The sequence below is a fragment of the Pipistrellus kuhlii genome, unplaced genomic scaffold (genome assembly GCF_014108245.1).
Source record: "Pipistrellus kuhlii isolate mPipKuh1 unplaced genomic scaffold, mPipKuh1.p scaffold_m20_p_47, whole genome shotgun sequence".
Classification (NCBI taxonomy): domain Eukaryota; kingdom Metazoa; phylum Chordata; class Mammalia; order Chiroptera; family Vespertilionidae; genus Pipistrellus; species Pipistrellus kuhlii.
In genome coordinates, this window is record NW_023425548.1 from 966193 (window position 1) to 986614 (window position 20422).

General features: G+C 49.4%; 1 protein-coding gene across 1 annotated transcript in view; it reads left to right on the forward strand.

Moving 5' to 3' along the window:
- The window catches only part of KMT2C (lysine methyltransferase 2C), a 240541-nt gene that overhangs the window by 209579 nt on the left and 10540 nt on the right, over window positions 1-20422 (forward strand). The window contains 11 exon segments of the mRNA XM_036412645.2: window positions 1919-3592; window positions 7482-7694; window positions 10162-10303; window positions 10418-10565; window positions 11493-11671; window positions 11810-11946; window positions 13097-13346; window positions 14170-14309; window positions 15400-15507; window positions 18086-19205; window positions 20103-20239. Coding sequence (XP_036268538.1) covers window positions 1919-3592; window positions 7482-7694; window positions 10162-10303; window positions 10418-10565; window positions 11493-11671; window positions 11810-11946; window positions 13097-13346; window positions 14170-14309; window positions 15400-15507; window positions 18086-19205; window positions 20103-20239 — 4248 coding nt within the window.

Consider the following 20422-nt stretch of genomic DNA (forward strand, 5'->3'; position numbering starts at 1 on the left):
TAGTCACCAAAACCTGGAAACAGCCCAGGTATCCTTCAGTGGGGAATTGTTGAACAGTGTTGTGTATCCACACAGTGGAGTACTACACAGAATTACTTAAATGGATCTTGAGAACACTACACTGAGTAAAAGAAGCTAATCCCCAAATGTTGCAGGCTACTCTATTTGTTTAATATTCTTGGAATAACAGAGTGATAAAAATTGGCTCTAGAGGTTTCCAGGGCTAAGGGATGAGGGAGGGAGGTGTGACTGCTCAGGGGTGGGTCACATGAAGGAGTTTTTTGTATCTTGATTGTGGCGATAGCTACACCAATGTCTCTGTGCGTTAACTACGTAACATTAATGCAATTGTACACCCAAAAGGTCACCTTGGCTTCTAACTGTGTATTTTAACTTTTAAAGTAAAATTGAAAAGCAATCTAAATGTAATTATAGAAGGGGAGGCACTCAAGCTGACACATTGGAGTGTTTTCTGTGTAATGAACACTGGTAGACAGCCTTCTCTTACCACCTTCCAAAGACGTACTAACCAGGGCGCACACGAGGGACCTGAGTCCGCGCAGAGGTAGGCGCGTGCTCACTCACCCAACACGGACTATTGAATTAGGGGTTTCGACGCCAATGACTTTTCTGCGAGCTATGCTGGTGCTAATCTAGAGCAAGAGGTTTCTTTTCTCTTGAAATTTACTCTCTGGGTTTGTGCTTATGCAAGTAAATGTTTTCGGGTATTTCTTATAAAGTAATTTTAGCATTTTCATTGCCTTCAGTGTATTGCTATCACTTCTCTATGCTAAGGGCCTAATTTTATATCCATGCATCAAATCCTGTTTAGAAGCTAATACTGAACTTGGAAAGTGGCATGTCTTCTGTTACTGTATAGTTGTCAACACCCATTGTATCTCAGTAAGGTAAGCATTTGCTGAAGTATTTTTAAATGTCCTGGGAAAGGCAGGGACCACCACCTTCTATTTTCCAAGTACGGAGGTATTCGATGACTATCATACTGCTTCCCCAATCCAATGCCAGTAAACTGGTCAGAAAAGATAAGAAAATAAGTTAGAAGTTACACAGCTACTGGAGAGCAGGTCAGAACCATCACGTGCAGAGAATGTGCCAGTTGGCCAGGGAAGCTGTTAGAACTGCTGGTGTAATGTGCACACATCCAAAACTGGAGTGGTTTTGAAGGATGCTAATGTCACGCAGAGCCTCCGCCTCCCACCCCCTCAGGGAGGCCATGCGCCCTCAGGACTCAGGCAGTGTCCTTGGGATGAGACTGGTATCTCGCACTGGGCACAGGTTGTGGAATGAAGTAACGGACACAGTCAGGGCTACTAGGAGCCATTCAGACGGTACCTTGGCCTGTACAGATTTCAGAATCATCACTGAGCACATGAGCTGTAAAGGCAGTTTTCCAGTCGTCTTTACCCTTTGGGGGAGGGTGTGGAACACATGCTACTAATTATCCTCACACATGGAGCTAATTTGTATATAGAGAAGGTGAAACTGTAACATGTTTCAGTGGTAAGTTTGAGTTAAATCTCACAGTTACTCTAAACTGTATACTAATGTCACTTCTACGGTGTCGCAGTGAACAAATTCCTGTGGCGTTTTTATTGTTTTGTGCAGTTTAAATAGTCTGACTTTCACAGTAAGGTTTCTTACTATTCATTTCAGAAAATTATTTGAATTTGTTTTTGGTATTTCATAAGTAAAGAAATTTTACAGATGATAGAAAAATTCTATTGTTAAAAAAGTTTGACACTCTTTAGTTAATGCATATCAATCCACTTTTTTGTGATTTTGCCCTTTGCCTAAGCCAAATATTTCTGCCTGTATTAAGGTGGAACTGCTTTCGGTATAACCCCGAGCCCTTGGGTACCTTAGCACCGTCATGAGCGGGATTTAACTCTTCTTTCAGATCCGGAAGCAGCAGAAGGAGCACGCGGAGCTGATGGAGGATTACCGGATCAAGCAGCAGCAGCAGCAGCAGCAGCAGCATGCACTGGCCCCGCCCGCTGTCATGCCCAGGGTGCCGCCCCTCATTCCCGGAGCTGCCCCACCCGCCATGGGCCAGCCCACCTTCCCCCTGGTGGCTCAGCCACTGCAGCACTCAGCTGTCATTCCTGGCCACACCAGCCCTGCGCGGATGCCCAGCTTACCCGGATGGCAGCCTCCCGGCACCCCTGCTCACCTCCCCCTGAACCCTCCCCGAGTCCAGCCTCCAGTTGCCCAATTACCGATGAAAACTTGCACATCGGCCCCGGGGACAGTGCCCAATGCAAATCCACAGAGCGGCCCGCCTCCACGGGTGGAGTTCGATGACAACAACCCCTTTAGTGAAAGTTTTCAAGAACGGGAACGGAAAGAGCGGCTCCGGGAGCAGCAGGAGAGGCAGCGAATCCAGCTCATGCAGGAGGTGGACCGCCAGAGGGCCCTGCAGCAGAGGATGGAGCTTGAGCAGCATGGCCTGCCGGGCCCGGAATTGAGCGCAAGGACAGCCATGCCACAGGCCCCGTTCTACGGCCCTGACCTGCCTTGTGACTTCCTGCAGCCCCCGCGGCCCCTTCAGCAGTCTCCGCAGCAGCAGCAGCAGGTGGGCCAGGTTTTGCAGCAGCAGAGCATGCCCCAAGGGTCTGTGAATTCACCCCCCACCCCAACTTTCATGCAGACCAACGAGCGAAGACAGATAGGACCCCCCTCGTTGGTCCCTGACTCGCTGTCAATTCCTGGCGGGAGCCCAACCTTCCACCCCGGTAAGCAGGCGCACAGCAGTCTCCCCAGGGCCGGCTTCCAGCAGTCCCCCGTGAGGGCTCCTTTCACACCTGCCCTGCCCACAGCATCGCCGGGAGCCAACAGCAGTCTCCCCTGTGGCCAAGACCCTGCCTTAACCCATGGACAAGGTTACCCCGGATCGGCCCAGTCTCTCATTCAGCTGTATTCTGATATCATCCCAGAGGAGAAGGGGAAGAAGAAAAGAACAAGGAAAAAGAAGAAAGATGATGACGTGGAATCCACCAAGGCACCGTCCACTCCACACTCAGACATAACTGCTCCGCCGACCCCGAGTGTCCCTGAATCTACCTTCACACCCACAGCCCCCACGCCCGGCGAGCTTCCTCTGAAAGGAGAGCCCGAGCCTGCGGAGGCAGCTGCCTCGTCGGCTCCGAGCGCGGCTGCAGGCCAGGCGTGTGCAGGCCCGGAAAGCGGCTCGCCCCCCGAGGAGTCCTCCCAGGGAGCCCCAGGTCCGCGGACGCCCACCCCTGCAGCGGCCGACACGCAGCCCGCGGGCGCGGCTGACGAGGCCACGCCGGAGCTGGCCGAGCCCCAGCAGCGCCCGGGCCCCGAGGGGCCTCCCGCAGAGGGACCGGCGGGGGGTCAGGCCGTAGAGACCGTGGCCTGTGCCACCTCCGCAGGGCAGAGCCCGCCCCCTGCTGCCAAAGGCGACGTGGGCAACGAGCTTCTGAAGCACCTGCTGAAAAACAAGAAGGCCGCCGCCCTCGGAGCCCCGAAACCTGAAGGCACCGGCTGCCCGCAAGATGACAGCGCGAAGGCCAGCAGGCCGGCCGAGAGGCCGAGGCCCGCCGCGGCACCGGTAAGTGAGGCCTGCGGCCGCCGTCTGCTTCCGCGGTGGGGGAGCCGGTGGGCCCCAGCGTTCATGCCGCCCTCCGCTGCCTTCCGGCTCGCCAGGACCGCTTATTTCCTGTCTTTGCCTTCACAGATCCCACGTTCTGACATAAAGTACACAAACCATCACTTAACATCTATGTGTCTGTTTTTCAAAACTCAGAGGCAGGGTGATGCTTTTCCGATGTAAGCTGGGCCTGTGCCCTGATTTCTTCCCACATCAGGCAGCTCTAACGAAAGCAAACAAGTAAAGGCCTGTGACTCTTACTGGGAAAGTGTGTGTTTTCCAGTGACCGCACCGTGGCTTCCTGGGCTCGGGCAGCCCCGTATCACATGTATTAACACGTGATGTTACACAAACGCAGTTCTAACACGGTGCTCCTTTACCTTTGTCCCCTTTCATGTGTCAGTAGTTGGCTCTTTGGTGCGCTTTTGGTTTTATTTTCCCCTTTTACGAAGGGCCGTATAAATACATCTTTACAAGACTCCAGCCCCTGCATTTTGATGAACTTCCCTGAAATGGTTCTCAAACTGGGGTTCCTGTGTCACAGGAGCAGTTTTGCTTCTTTGTCTTTCAGAAGCTGTAGTATGTTCCTGTGTATTCATAAGCTTTCCCACTGTGCGTTTCTGTCTTTCACAGTTGTGTCTAGTGTAGAGAGCCTAGCTTTAGGCAAGTGTTGTCTCTTTCCTCTTGTCTGACTGGTCAGTAGAGGGTGGCTGCTGAGTCGATAGATAGATGTAATTTTTGTCAATTTCTGTTAGCGATAATACTTTCGCAGCCTCTTTGTCACCAGCAGGGATGCCCAGGCTCCAGCTGCCTGCTGCCCCTGGGGACAGTGAACTCTTGCAGAGCCTGATTGCCCTTATGTCCGCACCCTCCCACGTGCTGTGTCGCCCGCAGCTCCCCTTGGTGTACATCCAGCCAATATCTTTCCTTTGAGAACTCCGTTCTGGAACCGTCTTCTCCAGGCGCCTTTCTCAAACACGTCTTGCTGCCCCTATGCCACGTCGCCTTGTCTGTGGTGTCCTCCCCACCGCACCCGCTTCCCAACGGGCACGCCTGCCTCTGCGCACTTGGTCCTCGGGGCCTGATACAGTGCTTAGCAAGGAGTCAGCACTCGGGTAGTGAAGTGAAGTCCTAACAATGGCGATTAGGCAGAGAAAGGGGTGAGATTAGTTATGTATGTGTGAATGTTTGGGTTCTGTTACATTCTCATGTCCACTGGGGGGGTCGCAGGAGCAGGCACACAGTTCCCGTGTGGAGCACTTGTCCTGACATATCATTATTTAGTCCCACTTGGCAGACGATGAAATTCGGTGATCTGTAGTCCCATGCACGGCAGAATCGCTGTGGAGTAGTTGGATAGGCCCAGTGCTTCTCCACTGTTTTCTCTGCGTCAGCTGGGATTAGGAGAGGGGCGCCCTCCTCGTCGGCATGTGGAGGGCCCCACCACTCCCACTGAGAAGTCCGTGCCTCGGCACCTCCCGGGGGTCCTGGGAAGCAGCCTTTTTGTACCTCGTCTGCATCCCCTGCTGTGTGGGTTTTCCGCAGGATTACAGAAGCTGAAGCACAAACGGTGCTTGTAACATTTTATAAAAGGTTCATACCTTTGACCCACAATTGCACATTTAGGAATCTGGTATCAGGAATATAAGATTCTAATATGTGCCAAGATGTAGTTACATGAATAGCTAAGGTCCTGTTTCTACTAACAGAGAAAAATGAGAGAAAGAAAACAACCTAGACTCCAGCAGCTATTGATTAAATCATTATTTAATGTCTCCAAGTCTGAATGACATACAGGGCTTTGTGCAGCCTGTTCAATGTCATGGGGAACCTGTCAAGTTTAAAAAGCAGCAACTAAACAATAGAAAGCAAAGTGCAATCTGGTGTCTGTGTGTGTGTGTGTGTGTGTTTTATTTTTTTTAATTTTTCAATCTGTTGTATTTTTAACAATACATATAGGGCACCCATAAAAGACCGCAAACATACATTAAAATGTTGGCTTTTGTTTTTGTTTTTTAATCCTTGTCGAGGACATTTTTCCATTGATTTTTAGGGAGGAAAGGAGAGGGAGAGAGAGAGCAACATCAATGTGAGAGAGACACATTGATAGGTTGCCTCCCACATGCACCCTGACTAGGGCTGGGGATCGAGTCTGCAACCTAGGTACGAGTCCTTGACTGGAATTGAACCCAGGATCCTTCAGTCTGCAAGCCATTGCTCCACTGAGACAAACCCTCTAGGACGAAATGTTGACTCTTTAATCTCAGGCACACTTTCCGATTATTTTTGTGTTCTTCTGTAGTTAAATGTATTCTGTGAAACTTTCTAAGGGGTGGTTGTGAAGGTTAGAGGTAATGTCTGTGCCTAGTCCACTACACTTACGTAAGTGGTTATGTGTTAGTCTCTTGGAAGCCAGGGAGCAATCTCAGGCACTAGCTCTGCGGACTGCAGTCCTTGGGATCAGCAGTGTGACCTCACCCAGAGCTTTTTCAGAAATGCAGAATCCCATGCCCAACACAGACCTCCAACATGTCCTCATAAGATCCCAGGTAATCCCTATACATATGCAGAGGACGGCTCTAGGACTGAGGCTCCCCGAACTAATGTGTCAGAATTGCCTGGAGCCCTCACTCACAGGTGTCTGTTTCAGTAGGTGTGGATGGGGCCAGAGGACATGCATTTCCAACCCAATCAGGTGGTGACCCTCTGCGGTAGTGATTGCCTTTGAGAACCTCGGTCCGGCCAAGTGGGTGGGCAGTCTGAGCCTGCTTCCACCTCTTCTTTGTATGAGCTCAGAATGGCTTATACATTTTAAATAGTTGGAAAAAAAATCTAATGAGTAATATTTCTCAACATGTGAAAATTACACCAGATTGAAGGTTCAATGTCCATGTATTTAAGTTTTATTGGGGCACAGCCAAGCTTGTCATTGGTGGGTTAACCATGGCTGCCTGGGCAGTATTGGGCTGCAAACGGAGTAGCTTGGACAGATGCTGTATGGCCCACAGAGGCTAAAATCTTTACTTCTTGGCGCTTTGCAGAAAAATTTGCTGTCCGTGCTCTAAGCCATTTAGATTATAACTGGAAACTAAATCTTCAAAATCCTCTAAGATTCATTAAAAAAAAGTTCAGCAGCTATAGTTACCTATAGCAAATTTATAAATAATGGCCCTTAAAAAAAATTCTGTATTTTTAGGTATCAATAGCATTACCTCTTCAAGGACCGATTTATTCTCACTTGTTAATTGTAAAGACAAAAGTAAATAAAGGTTTGCTTGCTATCACATGTGTTCTTTTTCATCGGTTCTAAGTAAACAGCAATAGGTAGTGAGTCAAATGCATGATTGGGAGCTGCTCTGAATGACCAGTGCTGGTTGTTTATTGATCTGAGGCCAGTTCTCAACGAGAGGTGTGCAAGGTAAGGCTTCTCTGGAGTCTGCCACGGTCCTGCTCACTGCAGGGAAGCCCAGGACAGCTCAGCCAGACCCTGTGTGCAGGCCACAGCAGAGACTGGAGCTCTGGTCTGTCTGCTCAGCTCAGGCATGGCACAGCTTGGCACGGCTCGGCTTGGCCGTGCTCCATGACAGGCTGTAGCAGTGCTTCCTCTGGGAGAGAAAGGAGCCAGCTTCGGAGTTGTGCTTTTGCCTTCATCTTTGTAGCTCAGACTTCACACTGGAGAATGTTTGCAGAAAGGGATGGTATTTTCAGAAAACAGTGAGAGCATTCTATGCCACTGTCTCCCCTTCTGAATTTTACTCCCCATGCTAGGAATGTGTGTCAGGGATTCGCATGAAGTGCAAATCCACGTGTGAACAGTCCACTTACTTCTTAACTTTTCCAACCACATTAGCAAACTCTGGGAGCTCACACGCAAGGTAGTTTTGGATGTGGCAACAACCAGCTGCCAAAAGTAGATGGAGGAGGTGAAACCAAGAAACCACGAGGCAAACGGACCCAGAGGACAGGGGAGAAGGCAGCTCCTCGCTCAAAGAAAAGGAGAAAGGATGAGGAGGAGAAGCAAGCTGTGTATTCTTCCAGAGACACCTGTACCCGCCTGAAACAGGTGAGCCTTTCCCAGCCCCGTAACCATGCCCGGATGTGAGAACATCAAATGCCTATGTAGCCCTAAAATAGAGAGTTACAGGGATAGGATAGCTCAGCAAGGACCCAGTGAGTTCCTGTTTGCAAAGCTGCAGCCTGTCCTATTGGCCCCAGAGAGCACATACAAGTGCATTGGCAGGTGATGGTCAGGGCAGCCGCTCAGCACCAGGCACTCTGACCACGTACTTGTGAGTCCAAACACCAAGACGTGCAGCTGCTCTCGGACCTTGTAATGGTCACCGAGGTGGGGCAAGGCCTCAGCGATGCCACTGGGCCCCCGGCCTGGTCCACACCATGGCTCTTGCTGAGCAAAGATATGGTCATAGTTTCCTTGTTAGATGCCTGGCAGCGTCTCCTTAAAACAGACCAGAGTGGAGCTTATTTTAAAGTAGATCTTAAAGATTCAGCAGTCTCACTTATTCCAGCATTTTGATACTTGAAAATTTTAAGCTTTATTTTTCTCAAGCCTGTTTGACTAAGTTGCCTCGGGTCTTAGAAAAGTTGAGAATCGCCCTGTTTTGTTTGCCGTGTACATTACTCTTAAATGTGTTTTTTAATAGCAGCTCTCTCTGCTCCCTCTAATGGAACCAATCATTGGAGTGAACTTTGCGCACTTTCTTCCTTATGGCAGTGGCCAATTTAATAGTGGGAATCGACTTCTAGGAACTTTTGGCAGTGCTACCCTTGACGGGGTTTCGGATTACTATTCTCAGTTGATCTACAAGGTATGTTTCTTTGCCAAGGTGTCACCTCGCTTCCTCGCTGGATACATAGCAGCATTGGCAGAGCTTGTCTCATTTTTTCCGTCTAGTTTACGTCTAATCTTCCAAGTTCCACTTAAAGTTCAGTTTAGCTAAAGGTTAACATTTTTCTGGTGAAGTGTTTCTGATGTGAACATTTGAGATTTTTGTATAGGAAAGATTAAAAATTGTGGAAAATATCCATTATGTATTTTCATGGCAGAGAAAATACAGGGTGGGGCAAAAGTAGGTTTACAGTTATGAGCATCAAAGTAGTTTATTATTGTATTATTACTTACTAATTATGGAATTATTTTCCACACGAGCAACTGTGAACCTACTTTTGTCTCATGTATTTCCCTATAACCTTATTAAGTCTTAAAACAAATCTAAATAATAAATAATGAGGATTAAAAATATAGTTAGGAATTTACCCTGAAAAATTAAATGAAAAATATTTTTAAATGTATTTTATTTAATTAGGTATTAACTGCAATTATGCATTAATGCTTAGACTACTAAAATATCAAACCTAATCAAGTTTATCTTTCAGTATTATTTTTTTAAACCAAGTTTCATAATAGCCTTATTATACACTCTTCATTTTACATCTAACTTCTGCAAAAACACATCTTTTTTGCAACAGTGTTGGAGAGCTGTCACCAGCTCTCCTGAGGACTTCTCTTCTCGCTGATTGTTCTGCCTGCTTCTGGTGCGCTCTTGTATGCTGGTGCTGGCTTTCTCTTCAGCGAGAGCTGCCTGCCTCTCGTAATGCCTTCTGTTCTGCTGCAGGCTGTTCTCCACACAACTTCGTCTTCATGAAACCCTGGCTCTCTGTCACATTAGCATTTCACCTTGCACTTGATTTGCATGTTGTTACTAGTAGATTCCCACAATCAAAAATAAATGACAACCCTCGCCGATTTGGCTCAGTGGATAGAGCGTTGGCCTGCGGATGGAAGGGTCCCAGGTTCGATTCCGGTCAAGGGCACATGGGGCTTGGTCCAATGTGCAGGAGGCAGCCAATCAATGATTCCCTCTCATCATTGTTTCTACCTCTCTCTTCCTCTCCCTTCCTCTCTGAAATCAATAAAAAGAAAAAGTAAATGACAAATTGGTGACAAAGGTGAAGCAAGGAGAAATGTTTGGAGAAGGAACTACATTTGTGAATGACTTAGTCATTTTAGTATTATTGCGCCTGCTTTTGCATAGAGGTTTTGGACAATCCAGATTCTAATATCTAGGATGTGAGTTGCAATAATAAAATTAGGGCCACAAATTCTCAATTTTTTGTAGAACTGGGGCATATCTTAATGAGAATTAAATAAAGGAATTTTTGAGAACTTTTTACAATTCATTGCTTGAATTTTAAAACTGTTGTTCACTGGCTTCAGCTTGAAAAGCGTTGTATAGGATTGAATCGGGCATAATGTAAATTTGCTTCTTACTGTCAAAGCTGAGCACTCAGGCCGGGCCAACTAAGTGGGTGACAGTGTGCTCTCTGTCATGGGTGTTTGTCCCACTGGAAAGCCTCTTGGCCATGGACATTTGTTTTTCTTCTTGGTGTGAGTTAGGGAGGAAGAGCACCTTGATGACATTCATGTGCTAAGAATTCACAGAACTATATTTTACGAGGTCTTGGCTTATTGCTCAGTAGCATGTAATTTAAAATTTTTTGGTCTCCTGCAGCAGAATAATTTAAGTAATCCTCCAACACCCCCTGCCTCTCTTCCTCCTACACCACCTCCTATGGCCTGTCAGAAGATGGCAAATGGCTTTGCGACAACTGAAGAGCTTGCTGGAAAAGCAGGAGTGTTAGTGAGCCACGAAGGTACGCCGGGGACCTCACTGGGACTCTGAGGAGTGTGCTTTGCCCGCGGAAGGGGAAGGGCTGCGATGTTCTTCCCATCAGCAGTCCTGACTAAATGTGTGTTTGTGTTTCCAGTTACCAAAACCCTCGGACCTAAACCGTTCCACCTGCCGTTCCGAGCCCAGGACGACTTGCTGGCCAGAGCCATTGCTCAGGGCCCCAAGACCGTGGATGTGCCAGCGTCCCTGCCCACTCCGCCTCACAATAACCAGGAGGACTTAAGGCAGGCGCTCTTTCTGTCACAGCATTGTATAGTTGTCCCATACTTGTGTAATGTATGGACGCATGTGTGATGATGTCGTGGGAATACCCTGTAAGAACAGTTAAGGGGCAAAATTTGGTGAATAGTTTTCTTTAGAACTCAAAGTTTAAAAAAGCATCCTTGCTATTAAACAAAATTGGTTTGTGAACTGTTGAAATCCCTTATAATAAGTTAAATAAAAATCAGATAGACATTAAGGCAAAGGGAATTACCATGTAAAATATTTCAAAAGATCATTGTCCTTTACAAACTGTGGAGGTGATTGGTTTGGCTCATTGATGCTCGCAGAGTCTGAAGTAGAAGCAGGCCACAGGCCTCAGAGGTGTTGTTTCAGGACTTTCCTGGACAGTCGTGGCTTCCTTGTGTCAGTTCTTCAGTCCTAGGAATCTGACTGGGGACGGCCAGGTCCCTCTCCCTGGAGGTTTGAGAACTGCCTTCTGCTTGATGCGGCATCACTTAGTCCACGGCTCTGAGTTTGTTCATGAGGCAGCTGTGGACCAGAGCGGAGAAGTGACTAGTTCAGACTGAGAAGCCAGGTCTCCTTTTCCTCCTGGGACCTCTGCCAGAAATGGAAGCCTGCGGCAGAGCAGCTGGGGGCAGTGGCCCCTGGTGTGCTGGGCACCGGCAGTGGGCACCCGTGCCGGCCTCCCCAGGACCCGGGCTGGAGGCTGTGCTCGGCTCCTCTGGCAGGCAGCATCTCCCGCGGGAGGAGCGGCCACACAGGTTCATGGGTGTCCCACACTGTTTAGCCTGAGACCACACTTGTCCTCCAACCCTGGTTTCCTTGGTAACCTTTAGCTTCTCATGCCACTGCCGTGTCCAGAGAACCTCACGGTCCCACTGGAGGAGGGGGCCCACGTTGATGTGTCGCATTAATTTTTCTTGTAGGATGCAGGACCACGGTGCTGATCGGGACACTCCCGACAGCTTTGTCCCCTCATCCTCTCCTGAGAGTGTGGTGGGGATGGAAGTGAGCAGATACCCTGATTTGTCCCTGGTCAAAGAGGAGCCCCCCGAGCCTGTGCCATCCCCCATCATTCCGATTCTCCCCAGCAGTGCTGGGAAAGGTAGGAGACCTAGCGGCATTTTCTGGCAGCGTGCTCATCTACTAAAGCTCACGTTTTGGTTTTGAAAAACATTAACATTTCGTCTTCCCTGTCTGTCTCCCTCCTTTCCTTTCTCCTTCCCCTTCCTCCCCCCTTTAGGTCCTGAGTCTAGACGGAATGACATTAAAACTGAGCCAGGCACGTTCTTCTTCTCGCCACCTTTCGGTTCTTCCCCAAACGGCCCCAGGTCGGGCCTGATCTCTGTGGCCATCACTCTGCATCCAGCAGCTGCTGAGGTGAGCTCACAGGGCCCCGGCGCCCGGCAGTGTCCCTTCGGCTTTGCATGAAGCGGTATCGCGGGTCCGGAGGAGACAGGAGGGAGGTCAGGTTGGGGTGTTGTCACTTAGACACCTGGCTGCGTGGGGTGCTGCAAACAAGCATCAGATTGGTCTGAGCCTAAGTCCAGGTTAAAAGGCATAAGTTAGAGGTCTCATTTTTTAATCAAAGGATGTGTATGTTAGAGCAGTGTTTTTCAACCTTTTTTGGGCAAAGGCACGCTTGTTTCATGAAAAAAATCACGAGGCACACCACCATTAGAAAATGTTAAAAAATTTAACTCTGTGCCTATATTGACTATATATAAAGTAATTCTCTTGAATAGGAATCAAATAAACACAAAGAAAGTATTTTATAATTACTTTATTATGAAATATTAAGTAAACAAAATAGCGAAAAATTATAAAATTCTTGTCTTGTCTGCACCTACGGCACACCAGGCAACATCGTGCCGCGGAACAGCGGTTGAAAAACGCTGTGTTAGAGAACTCTTTACAGAGAAACCTCTGGGTAACCGTTTACACATAGAAAATTAAGCCGTGACAAACAGCTATGAATAGTACAATTTTGTGGAAGCAAAATATAAACCTTGTTCAGGTGGCAGCTGCTTGTATCAAACAGGAGTGAATTGCTGAGCTGTTTCTTAACTCTTAGTTCGGTGAGGACATTCCATTGCTGCCCAAACTAGTTTTTTATGGTGTGAATTCTGGTGGCCAGAGAACACAGCTGTCACGAGGCCCTGTGTTCTCGGGACGCTTCAGCCTGGTGTCCCGAGCGGCACGGAGTCCACGCCCAACACGTGTGAGCAGCTGTGAAGCAGGTGCCGCCTGGCGCGTTCCCTGGTGTGTCCCGGACACCACACGGTCCAGCACTGGTTACCTGCAGTGTTCCGTGCTCTTCGCCATCGACAGGAGTTCCCGCAGGAGCACGTCTGTTGATGGAAACGTAACTTAGATTCTGGTCCATAAAACGGGTTTCCCTGAGGCCCTGAGTGGAAGTAGATGCTGTGGGGCTGGCTGCAGGGACTGTCATGCAGTCAGCACTTCTAGGTAGGAGCATCTCGGTGAGTCACCGGGTGGTGACACGTGCTCGCCTGCCTTTCTCTTTCAGAACATCAGCAGCGTTGTGGCTGCGTTTTCCAACCTTCTTCACGTCCGAATTCCTAACAGCTATGAGGTTAGTAACGCTCCAGACGGTCCCTCCATGGGTTTGATCAATAGCCACAGAGTAAACCCAGGTTTGGAGTATCGACAGCATTTATTTCTTCGTGGGCCTCCACCAGGATCTGCGCACCCTCCCAGATTAGCAAGCTCTTACCGGCTGAAGCCGCCCCACGTACCATTTCCACCAACGAGCAACGGTGAGCTGGTTTCCATGTTCACTTTAGATTCATTCTGCACTCAGAAGTTATGCTTATTCTCTTCAGAATTTCACTTTCATTTTAAGCAGTCCCACCCCTGCTGGCTTCACCATGCCCAGAGGACTGGCAGCTCTGCTTTTCCTTTCCTCCCATCACCACTCCCACTGGCTCCCCTGCGTCTTCCCTTCCCCAGGCCTCGCCCCTCCAGCCTCTGGACGAGTCTCCTCTTCACTCTGCGTCCGCCCCTCTGCAGTGGGTCCTTCCTTGCCTGTTTTTAGCCTGGAGCTGCCATGAGGGCTCAGCACTTCTAACCTCACCTCTGAGCCCTGACAGAGTGGCCTGGGTTGGGTTTTGAACTCCTATCCCTAGCTGTTCCTGACGCCCTCATTTTCCCTGCTCCTTGCTTCCTGCAGTCATGCCCTACATGAGTCCTGTGGTTTTTATCTTGCCCCAGAACTTTGCTCATCCCTCTTTGTCCATTTGTGTTTAAGACTCTCATACACGTATCTCTTCTTCTCTCACAAAACGTTTCTGTATCATCTTAACCCTTAAGCCAAGGTGACCTCTCTCCCCTACGAACTAAGTCCCACTGCGACGTGCTGCGGGTCCTTCCTGGCCCAGCCCCCACCGCTCTCTTCCCAGCTGCTTGAGAATGGCTGCGACCCTTAATTCGTACCCTGGTGCCATGCACATAATAGATGCCCGTATGCAGTGCTTAGAAGATAAGATTTTTATTCATTAGTAATGAATCATCTAGGTCAGTTAAATAGCACAGTTTGACACCACCACCTCTTTGTGTTACTGATGAAGCTCTTGCCCTCAGGTCTTTCTGGCTACAGGGATGCTGCTCACGGAGTCCCGGAGAACGAGGCACTCAGACCACGGTGGTGCTGTCACTGCAAAGTGGTGGTTCTCGGAGGCGGGGTGCGCAAGTCTCTCAGAGACCTGGCCTTCGTGAGCAAGGTACTTGGACACTCCATCTCCCGGCACGTCCTGCGCCGGGCTCGGCTCCTGGGTCCCAGAGCCCCCATGGCGGCTCCATGGAGCACGCACTTCTGGGGGCAGCCTTAGCGTGTATATGAGATTTAAGACCAAGCAGCTCAGCAGACTTAATGTCGGATATTACGAAAACACATTTAAAGTTTATTTTCATAAACTTATTTTCTCTCTGGTCAAATTACTATGCTAAATAGACATGCAGCCATCTTTTTTACTTGTAAAGGAAGCTGCTTCACTTTAACATAGGATAAAACCAGCAGCACATGATCTTGTTTTTATTAAATTACTAGGCACCCAGTGCATGCATTCATGCACCTTGAGAGGAATTGTGGGCCACGAGGCTGTGGTGGGCACAGGAGTGGGTCTAAGCCCATCTCCATACCCCCTCCCGTCGTGGCCCTCGTCCCCTGTGTTCCCATCTGCTGGCAGCCCCGCTCTTGCCACCATTCCCATGTGCTGCCAGTACGGAGCAATTGGGGCCGGCACCAGGAATGGGTATGAGCAGCAACTGCTGCCCCATCACCCTTTGGGGGGGGGGGGGGGGGGGGGCGGGGAGAAGCCCTTAGGGGCGACTGGGATTGGCAGCTGACGCTCACACCCATTGATGGCACTGAGCAATCAGGACTGGTGCCAGGGGCCGGCAGTGGGTGCGAGAGATGGCTGCCGGCCCTGGCCGCTCCTCAGGAGCAGGAGAGGTGGAGAAGCCCTGAGGGGTGATCAGGGCTGGCAGCCGCCTCTTGCACCCACTGACAGTGCCAAGCTACCAGGGCCAGAGCTGGGCACCAGCAGCAAGTGCGAGTGCCCGGTGGGACCAAGGTGTGCAGGAGCAAAGAATTTTCAGTAACCACCAGAGGCTCGCCCTGATGACAGTCACCTGCTCCACCATCCCACCACAATCGATGCCCACCATGTTCCGCAAACATCCCCTGGTGGTCAGCACATGTCATAGTGACCGGTTGTTCTGTTGTTCCACTGTTCAGTCTATTTGCATGTTAGGATTTTTTATATATAGATGACTTGTTGAGACTCCCACACACTTTTCTTTGCTTTTCAGGATTCCTGCGAAAGCTCCAGTAGAGTGGAGAAGGACATTGTCTTTTGTAGTAATAACTGCTTCATTCTTTACTCATCGACTGTACAAGCAAAACTCTCAGACAGCAAGGTAAAATTAGTAGTTTCAGTTAACCAACGCATGTGACTTCTGTGTGCCGGGGTGAAAAGTTCCCAGGGCTCCTGTGGGGGAATCTACGCTGGTGCTGCTCAGGCGGAGGGCGGTTCCAACAACCCCGATCCATGCTGCCATTCCAGATTCGATTAGTTATTTGACGAGTGGATAAGCTTGAATTATGTCTTAAAAGTTCAGAACTGAATAAAACATTAATATTAAAATGTTTAATTTTACTTAGTTACACATATCTTAATTATAACTAAAAAATGTTATTTTTATTGATCTTATCCCAATGGGAAAACTCACCATCTGGTGACCATCAATTTGGTCTCTGTTTTTCTTTTTGTTTGTTCATCTACTTGTTTCTTTAAAGATTCCATATGTAAGTGAGTCATACAGTATTTGTCTTTATCTGACCTATTTCACTTAGCATAATACCCTTAAGGCCCATCATGTTGTTGCAAGTGGCACGATTTCATTCTTACTGCTGAGTGATATACACCACATTTCTTGTCCATTTGTCTGTTGATGGGCATTTAGTTGGCTCTGTGTCCTGGCTGTTGTAAATAACGCTGCTATGAACAGGGGGCTTCATGGGGAAAAACTGTCCTCCACGCAATCTTTTTAAATTAGTGTTTGGATTTCTTTAGCTAAACACCCAGAATGGAACTGCCAGGTCATATAGTAGTCCTATTTTTTTTATTTTTTATTTTTGAGAAGCTTCCATACTGCTGTGTTTGTTTTTTTAATATAGGTGACTTGCATTTTTCTCAATATTAATTTTTAGATGTGGAAATTTTAGGTATTTTAAAAATATATACATTTTTATTTATTTCAGAGAAGAATAAAGAGAGAGAAACATCAAGGATGAGAGAGAATCACTGATCGGCTGCCCCCTGCACACCCCTACTGGGGATCAGGGCTGTAACCGGGCATGTGCCCTGCCTGGGAATCGAGCCTTGACCTCCTGGTTCATAGATTGATGCTCAGCCACTGAGGCCTGCTGGCCGGGTTCTATTCTGTTCTCCACAGTTGCTGCACAGTCTGCATTCTCACCAAATGCACGAGGGTTCCTTTTTCTCCACATCCTCACCAGCACTTGCTTGTTCATTTCTTTCTTTTTCTTTTTTCTTTTTACTTTTTACTTTTTAATCCTCATCCAAGGATATTTTCCCATTGATTTTTAGAGAGAGTAGGAGAGAGAAAGACAGAAAGAAATATTGATGTCACAGAAACACATTGATTGGTTGCCTCCTGCACGTACCCTTGACCAGGGCCCAGGCCGGGGAGGAGCCTGCAACCCAACCGAGGGACGTTCCCTTGACTGGAATCAAACCTGGGACCCTTCAGTCCACAGGCCAACGCTCTATCCACTGAGCCAAACCGGCTAGGGCATTTATTCATTTCTGTGTGTTTTGTTTGTTCATTTCTCAGTGACAGTCATTCTGACAGGTGTGAGGTGTTCATTTGGTTTCCCTGATGATCACTGATACTGAGCATCTTTTCCCGAGTCTGTCGGCCATCTGTGTGTGGACAATGTATTTCCAGTCATTTGCGTGGAGGAAAGTTTTCCCCCTGCACACCCCTGTAACACTGCCGGTCATTCATCGCTCTTATGTCTTTCTTGAGAGAAGGTCCTGGGGGCTCCTTTATCTTAAGAGGCAGCAGGCCATGCGACGTGATAAACACGTTTAGACTTGAACTGAGTTTGTTAGCCTCCCTGAGAGAAGGCATGTTTGTCTCCAGTTTCCTCAGTCCGTGCAGTGCAGCCTGCCTCTGGGTTCTACGTGAGGCACAGGACGGGGTGCTGAGAAGCGGGAACCTGGGGCATCATTGGCTTAGGACCAGGCGTCTTCAAACTACGGCCTGTGGGCCACATGCGGCCCGCAGAGGAGTCTGATCCGGCCCGCCAGGTTTTTTGGGCAGTGAGCGCAGCCGAGGTGTTACAGTAGGAATTAGTAGTTCATATAATCCGGCCCTCCAGCTCTCTGAGGGACCGTGATCTGGCCCCCACTTTAAAAAGTTTGAGGACCCCTGGCTTAGGAGATTGGACCTAAAGAGAAACTGTTGGACTCTTTCAGCAGCTGGATTCCAGCCTGGCACCTCAGAGAACCGTTATTGCTCACTGCAGGGGCTTCTCCCTTCCTTTCACATTTATGCCAATACTGCAGCCACGATGAGCAGACAGGAGGTTCAGAGCGGGGGACATGCTCATAAAAGATTCTCTCGAAGCTCTTACTCAATGTACCAGAAGGGCTGTTCATTGTGCAAATTAAATTCTCCAGCTTCTCTGGGTTTGTAATGGTTAGAAAGAGGCATGTCAGAGCAGGGATTGGAGCAGAGATGCTTGGAGTTAGGGCTTCGTGGAGGCCTCCCTCCCTCAGCCCTCGCTCTCCATGCTTACCCCCCGGGTGTCCGACACGGCTGCTGCCGGCCTCAATCCGCACCGCTCACTCACTGGCCCTCTCCCCCGCCTGCCGCCACACACTGTCACACTCTATTGCTTGGCTTCTCATTGCAACAAAAAAAAATTGCTTTTAGAACTTGTGAATTACTCTTCTCTCTTGGCCAGGAGTCCATTCCTTCATTGCCCCAGTCACCGATAAAAGAGCCGCCTTCCCGGGCGTCCCACCAGTACAGCAACCACATCTCCGCCCTGGACGTGCACTGCCTCCCGCAGCTCCAGGAGGACGCTTCTCCCCCAGCCTCGTCGCCCATCGCCTTCCCTCCCGCCTTTGAAGCAGCCAAAGTGGAGGCAAAGCCGGATGAGCTGAAGGTCACAGTCAAGTTAAAGCCTCGGCTGCGAGCTGCCCCTGGGGGGCTTGAAGACTGCAGGCCCGTGACTAAGAAGTGGCGGGGAATGAAGTGGAAGAAGTGGAGCATTCACATCGTCGTCCCCAAAGGCACGTTCCCCCCGCCCTGCGAGGACGAGATCGACGAGTTCCTCAAGAAGCTGGGCACGTCCCTGAAGCCCGAGCCGGTGCCCCGGGACCACCGCAAGTGCTGCTTCTGCCATGAGGAAGGGGACGGCGTGACGGACGGGCCGGCCAGGCTGCTCAACCTCGACTTGGACCTGTGGGTCCACCTGAATTGTGCTCTGTGGTCCACGGAGGTCTATGAGACCCAGGCGGGTGCCTTAATCAATGTGGAACTGGCCCTGCGGAGAGGCCTGCACATGAAATGTGTCTTCTGTCACAAAATGGGTGCCACCAGCGGGTGCCACAGGCTGCGGTGCACCAACGTTTATCACTTTACCTGCGCCATGAAAGCACAATGCATGTTCTTCAAGGATAAGACGATGCTTTGTCCCATGCACAAGCCAAAGGGAATTCATGAGCAGGAGTTAAGCTACTTCGCGGTCTTCCGGAGGGTGTACGTGCAGCGGGACGAGGTGCGACAGATCGCCAGCATCGTGCAGCGCGGCGAGCGTGACCACACCTTCCGTGTGGGCAGCCTCATCTTCCACACCATCGGCCAGCTGCTCCCGCAGCAGATGCAGGCCTTCCACTCCCCCAAGGCGCTCTTCCCCGTCGGCTACGAGGCCAGCCGGCTGTACTGGAGCACACGCTACGCCAACAGGCGCTGCCGCTACCTGTGCTCCATCGAGGAGAAAGATGGGCGCCCCGTGTTCGTCATCAGGATTGTGGAGCAGGGCCACGAAGACCTCGTCCTGAGCGACAGCTCCCCCAAAGGTGAGCCTGGCATGCTCGGCAGCACTGGGTGCTCGCTGTTCGCTTGTGAATGATTCGGACAGCACTTCCGTGCTTTTTTTTTATCACGTTTGTTTCTTACTTGATAGATGTGGATGTTTCCTTTACAAATGCAAATCTGAACTTCTCATGATTCTACCATTTTTTAAACACTTGCTAGACTTACTCTAAATCAGAATATATATTCAAACACAGATTTAATGAAATAAATAGAAAAATTTGTCGGTAAAGGTTGGGGAATTTAGATTGGGGACCCTCTTCTTAATGTCACTGAGAAGGCAGCATCCATCTGTGAGCACTGTTTTACTCAGCGGCACTGGATATTAAATGCAGATTTGCAACGAGCCAGCTAAGTCTCGGTTATCATGGTCACTTCTGACGTAGGAAGTCCTGGGGACTGCTGTTTTAAAGGCTGCAGGAGCTCTTTTTTCTTTTTTTCCCCTTTAGGTTAGCAAGTTTTAAAAAAATGTATGGAAATGCTCTAATGCTGATTAATAAAAATAGCAATGTTATGGTTTAATTTAGATCTGAAAGGAAAGTAACGTTTAATGAATTGGATATTTTAAAGTCTAATGTTTTATGGCCAATATGGAAATTAATTAGCTCCTTGCATAAATTTCAGTTTCTTAAAATTTCCCACTTTTACTCTTTACTCCCATTAACATATCTTCTTCTTCCCCCGGAATGTCCTAGGCCCCAAGCATGCTGCCGCCAGCCGCTGCTCCCACGCCAGGCTGTCGGCTCCCGCTGCCTCCCTCGACCCTGGGGTGTCTGGGGGGCTGGCTCCTCTGCACTGGGGTGTGGGCTGCATCCCGCTTGCCTTTCTGTTAGCTGAAAGCTCCTTTGTCATGCGAACTTCTTTTTGGTCCATGTGTACAGGTGTGTGGGATAAGATTTTGGAGCCCGTGGCGCGTGTGAGGAAGCAGTCGGAAATGCTGCAGCTTTTCCCAGCGTATCTGAAAGGGGAGGACCTGTTTGGCCTGACTGTATCTGCAGTGGCTCGGATCGCGGAATCAGTGAGTGTGAGGCGGCGGGCGGTGCCTCTCCAATGGATGTCTGTGTTCCCCTCGCTCATGCCGTTCGGGGCTCCTCTCCCCGCGCTGGGAGGCCCTGCGCTCCATGGGGGGCTGTGCCCATCCCCGATGGGACATTTGTGGCTGCTGTCAGGTTACAGACGCATGTCTTCTCTGACATCTCTC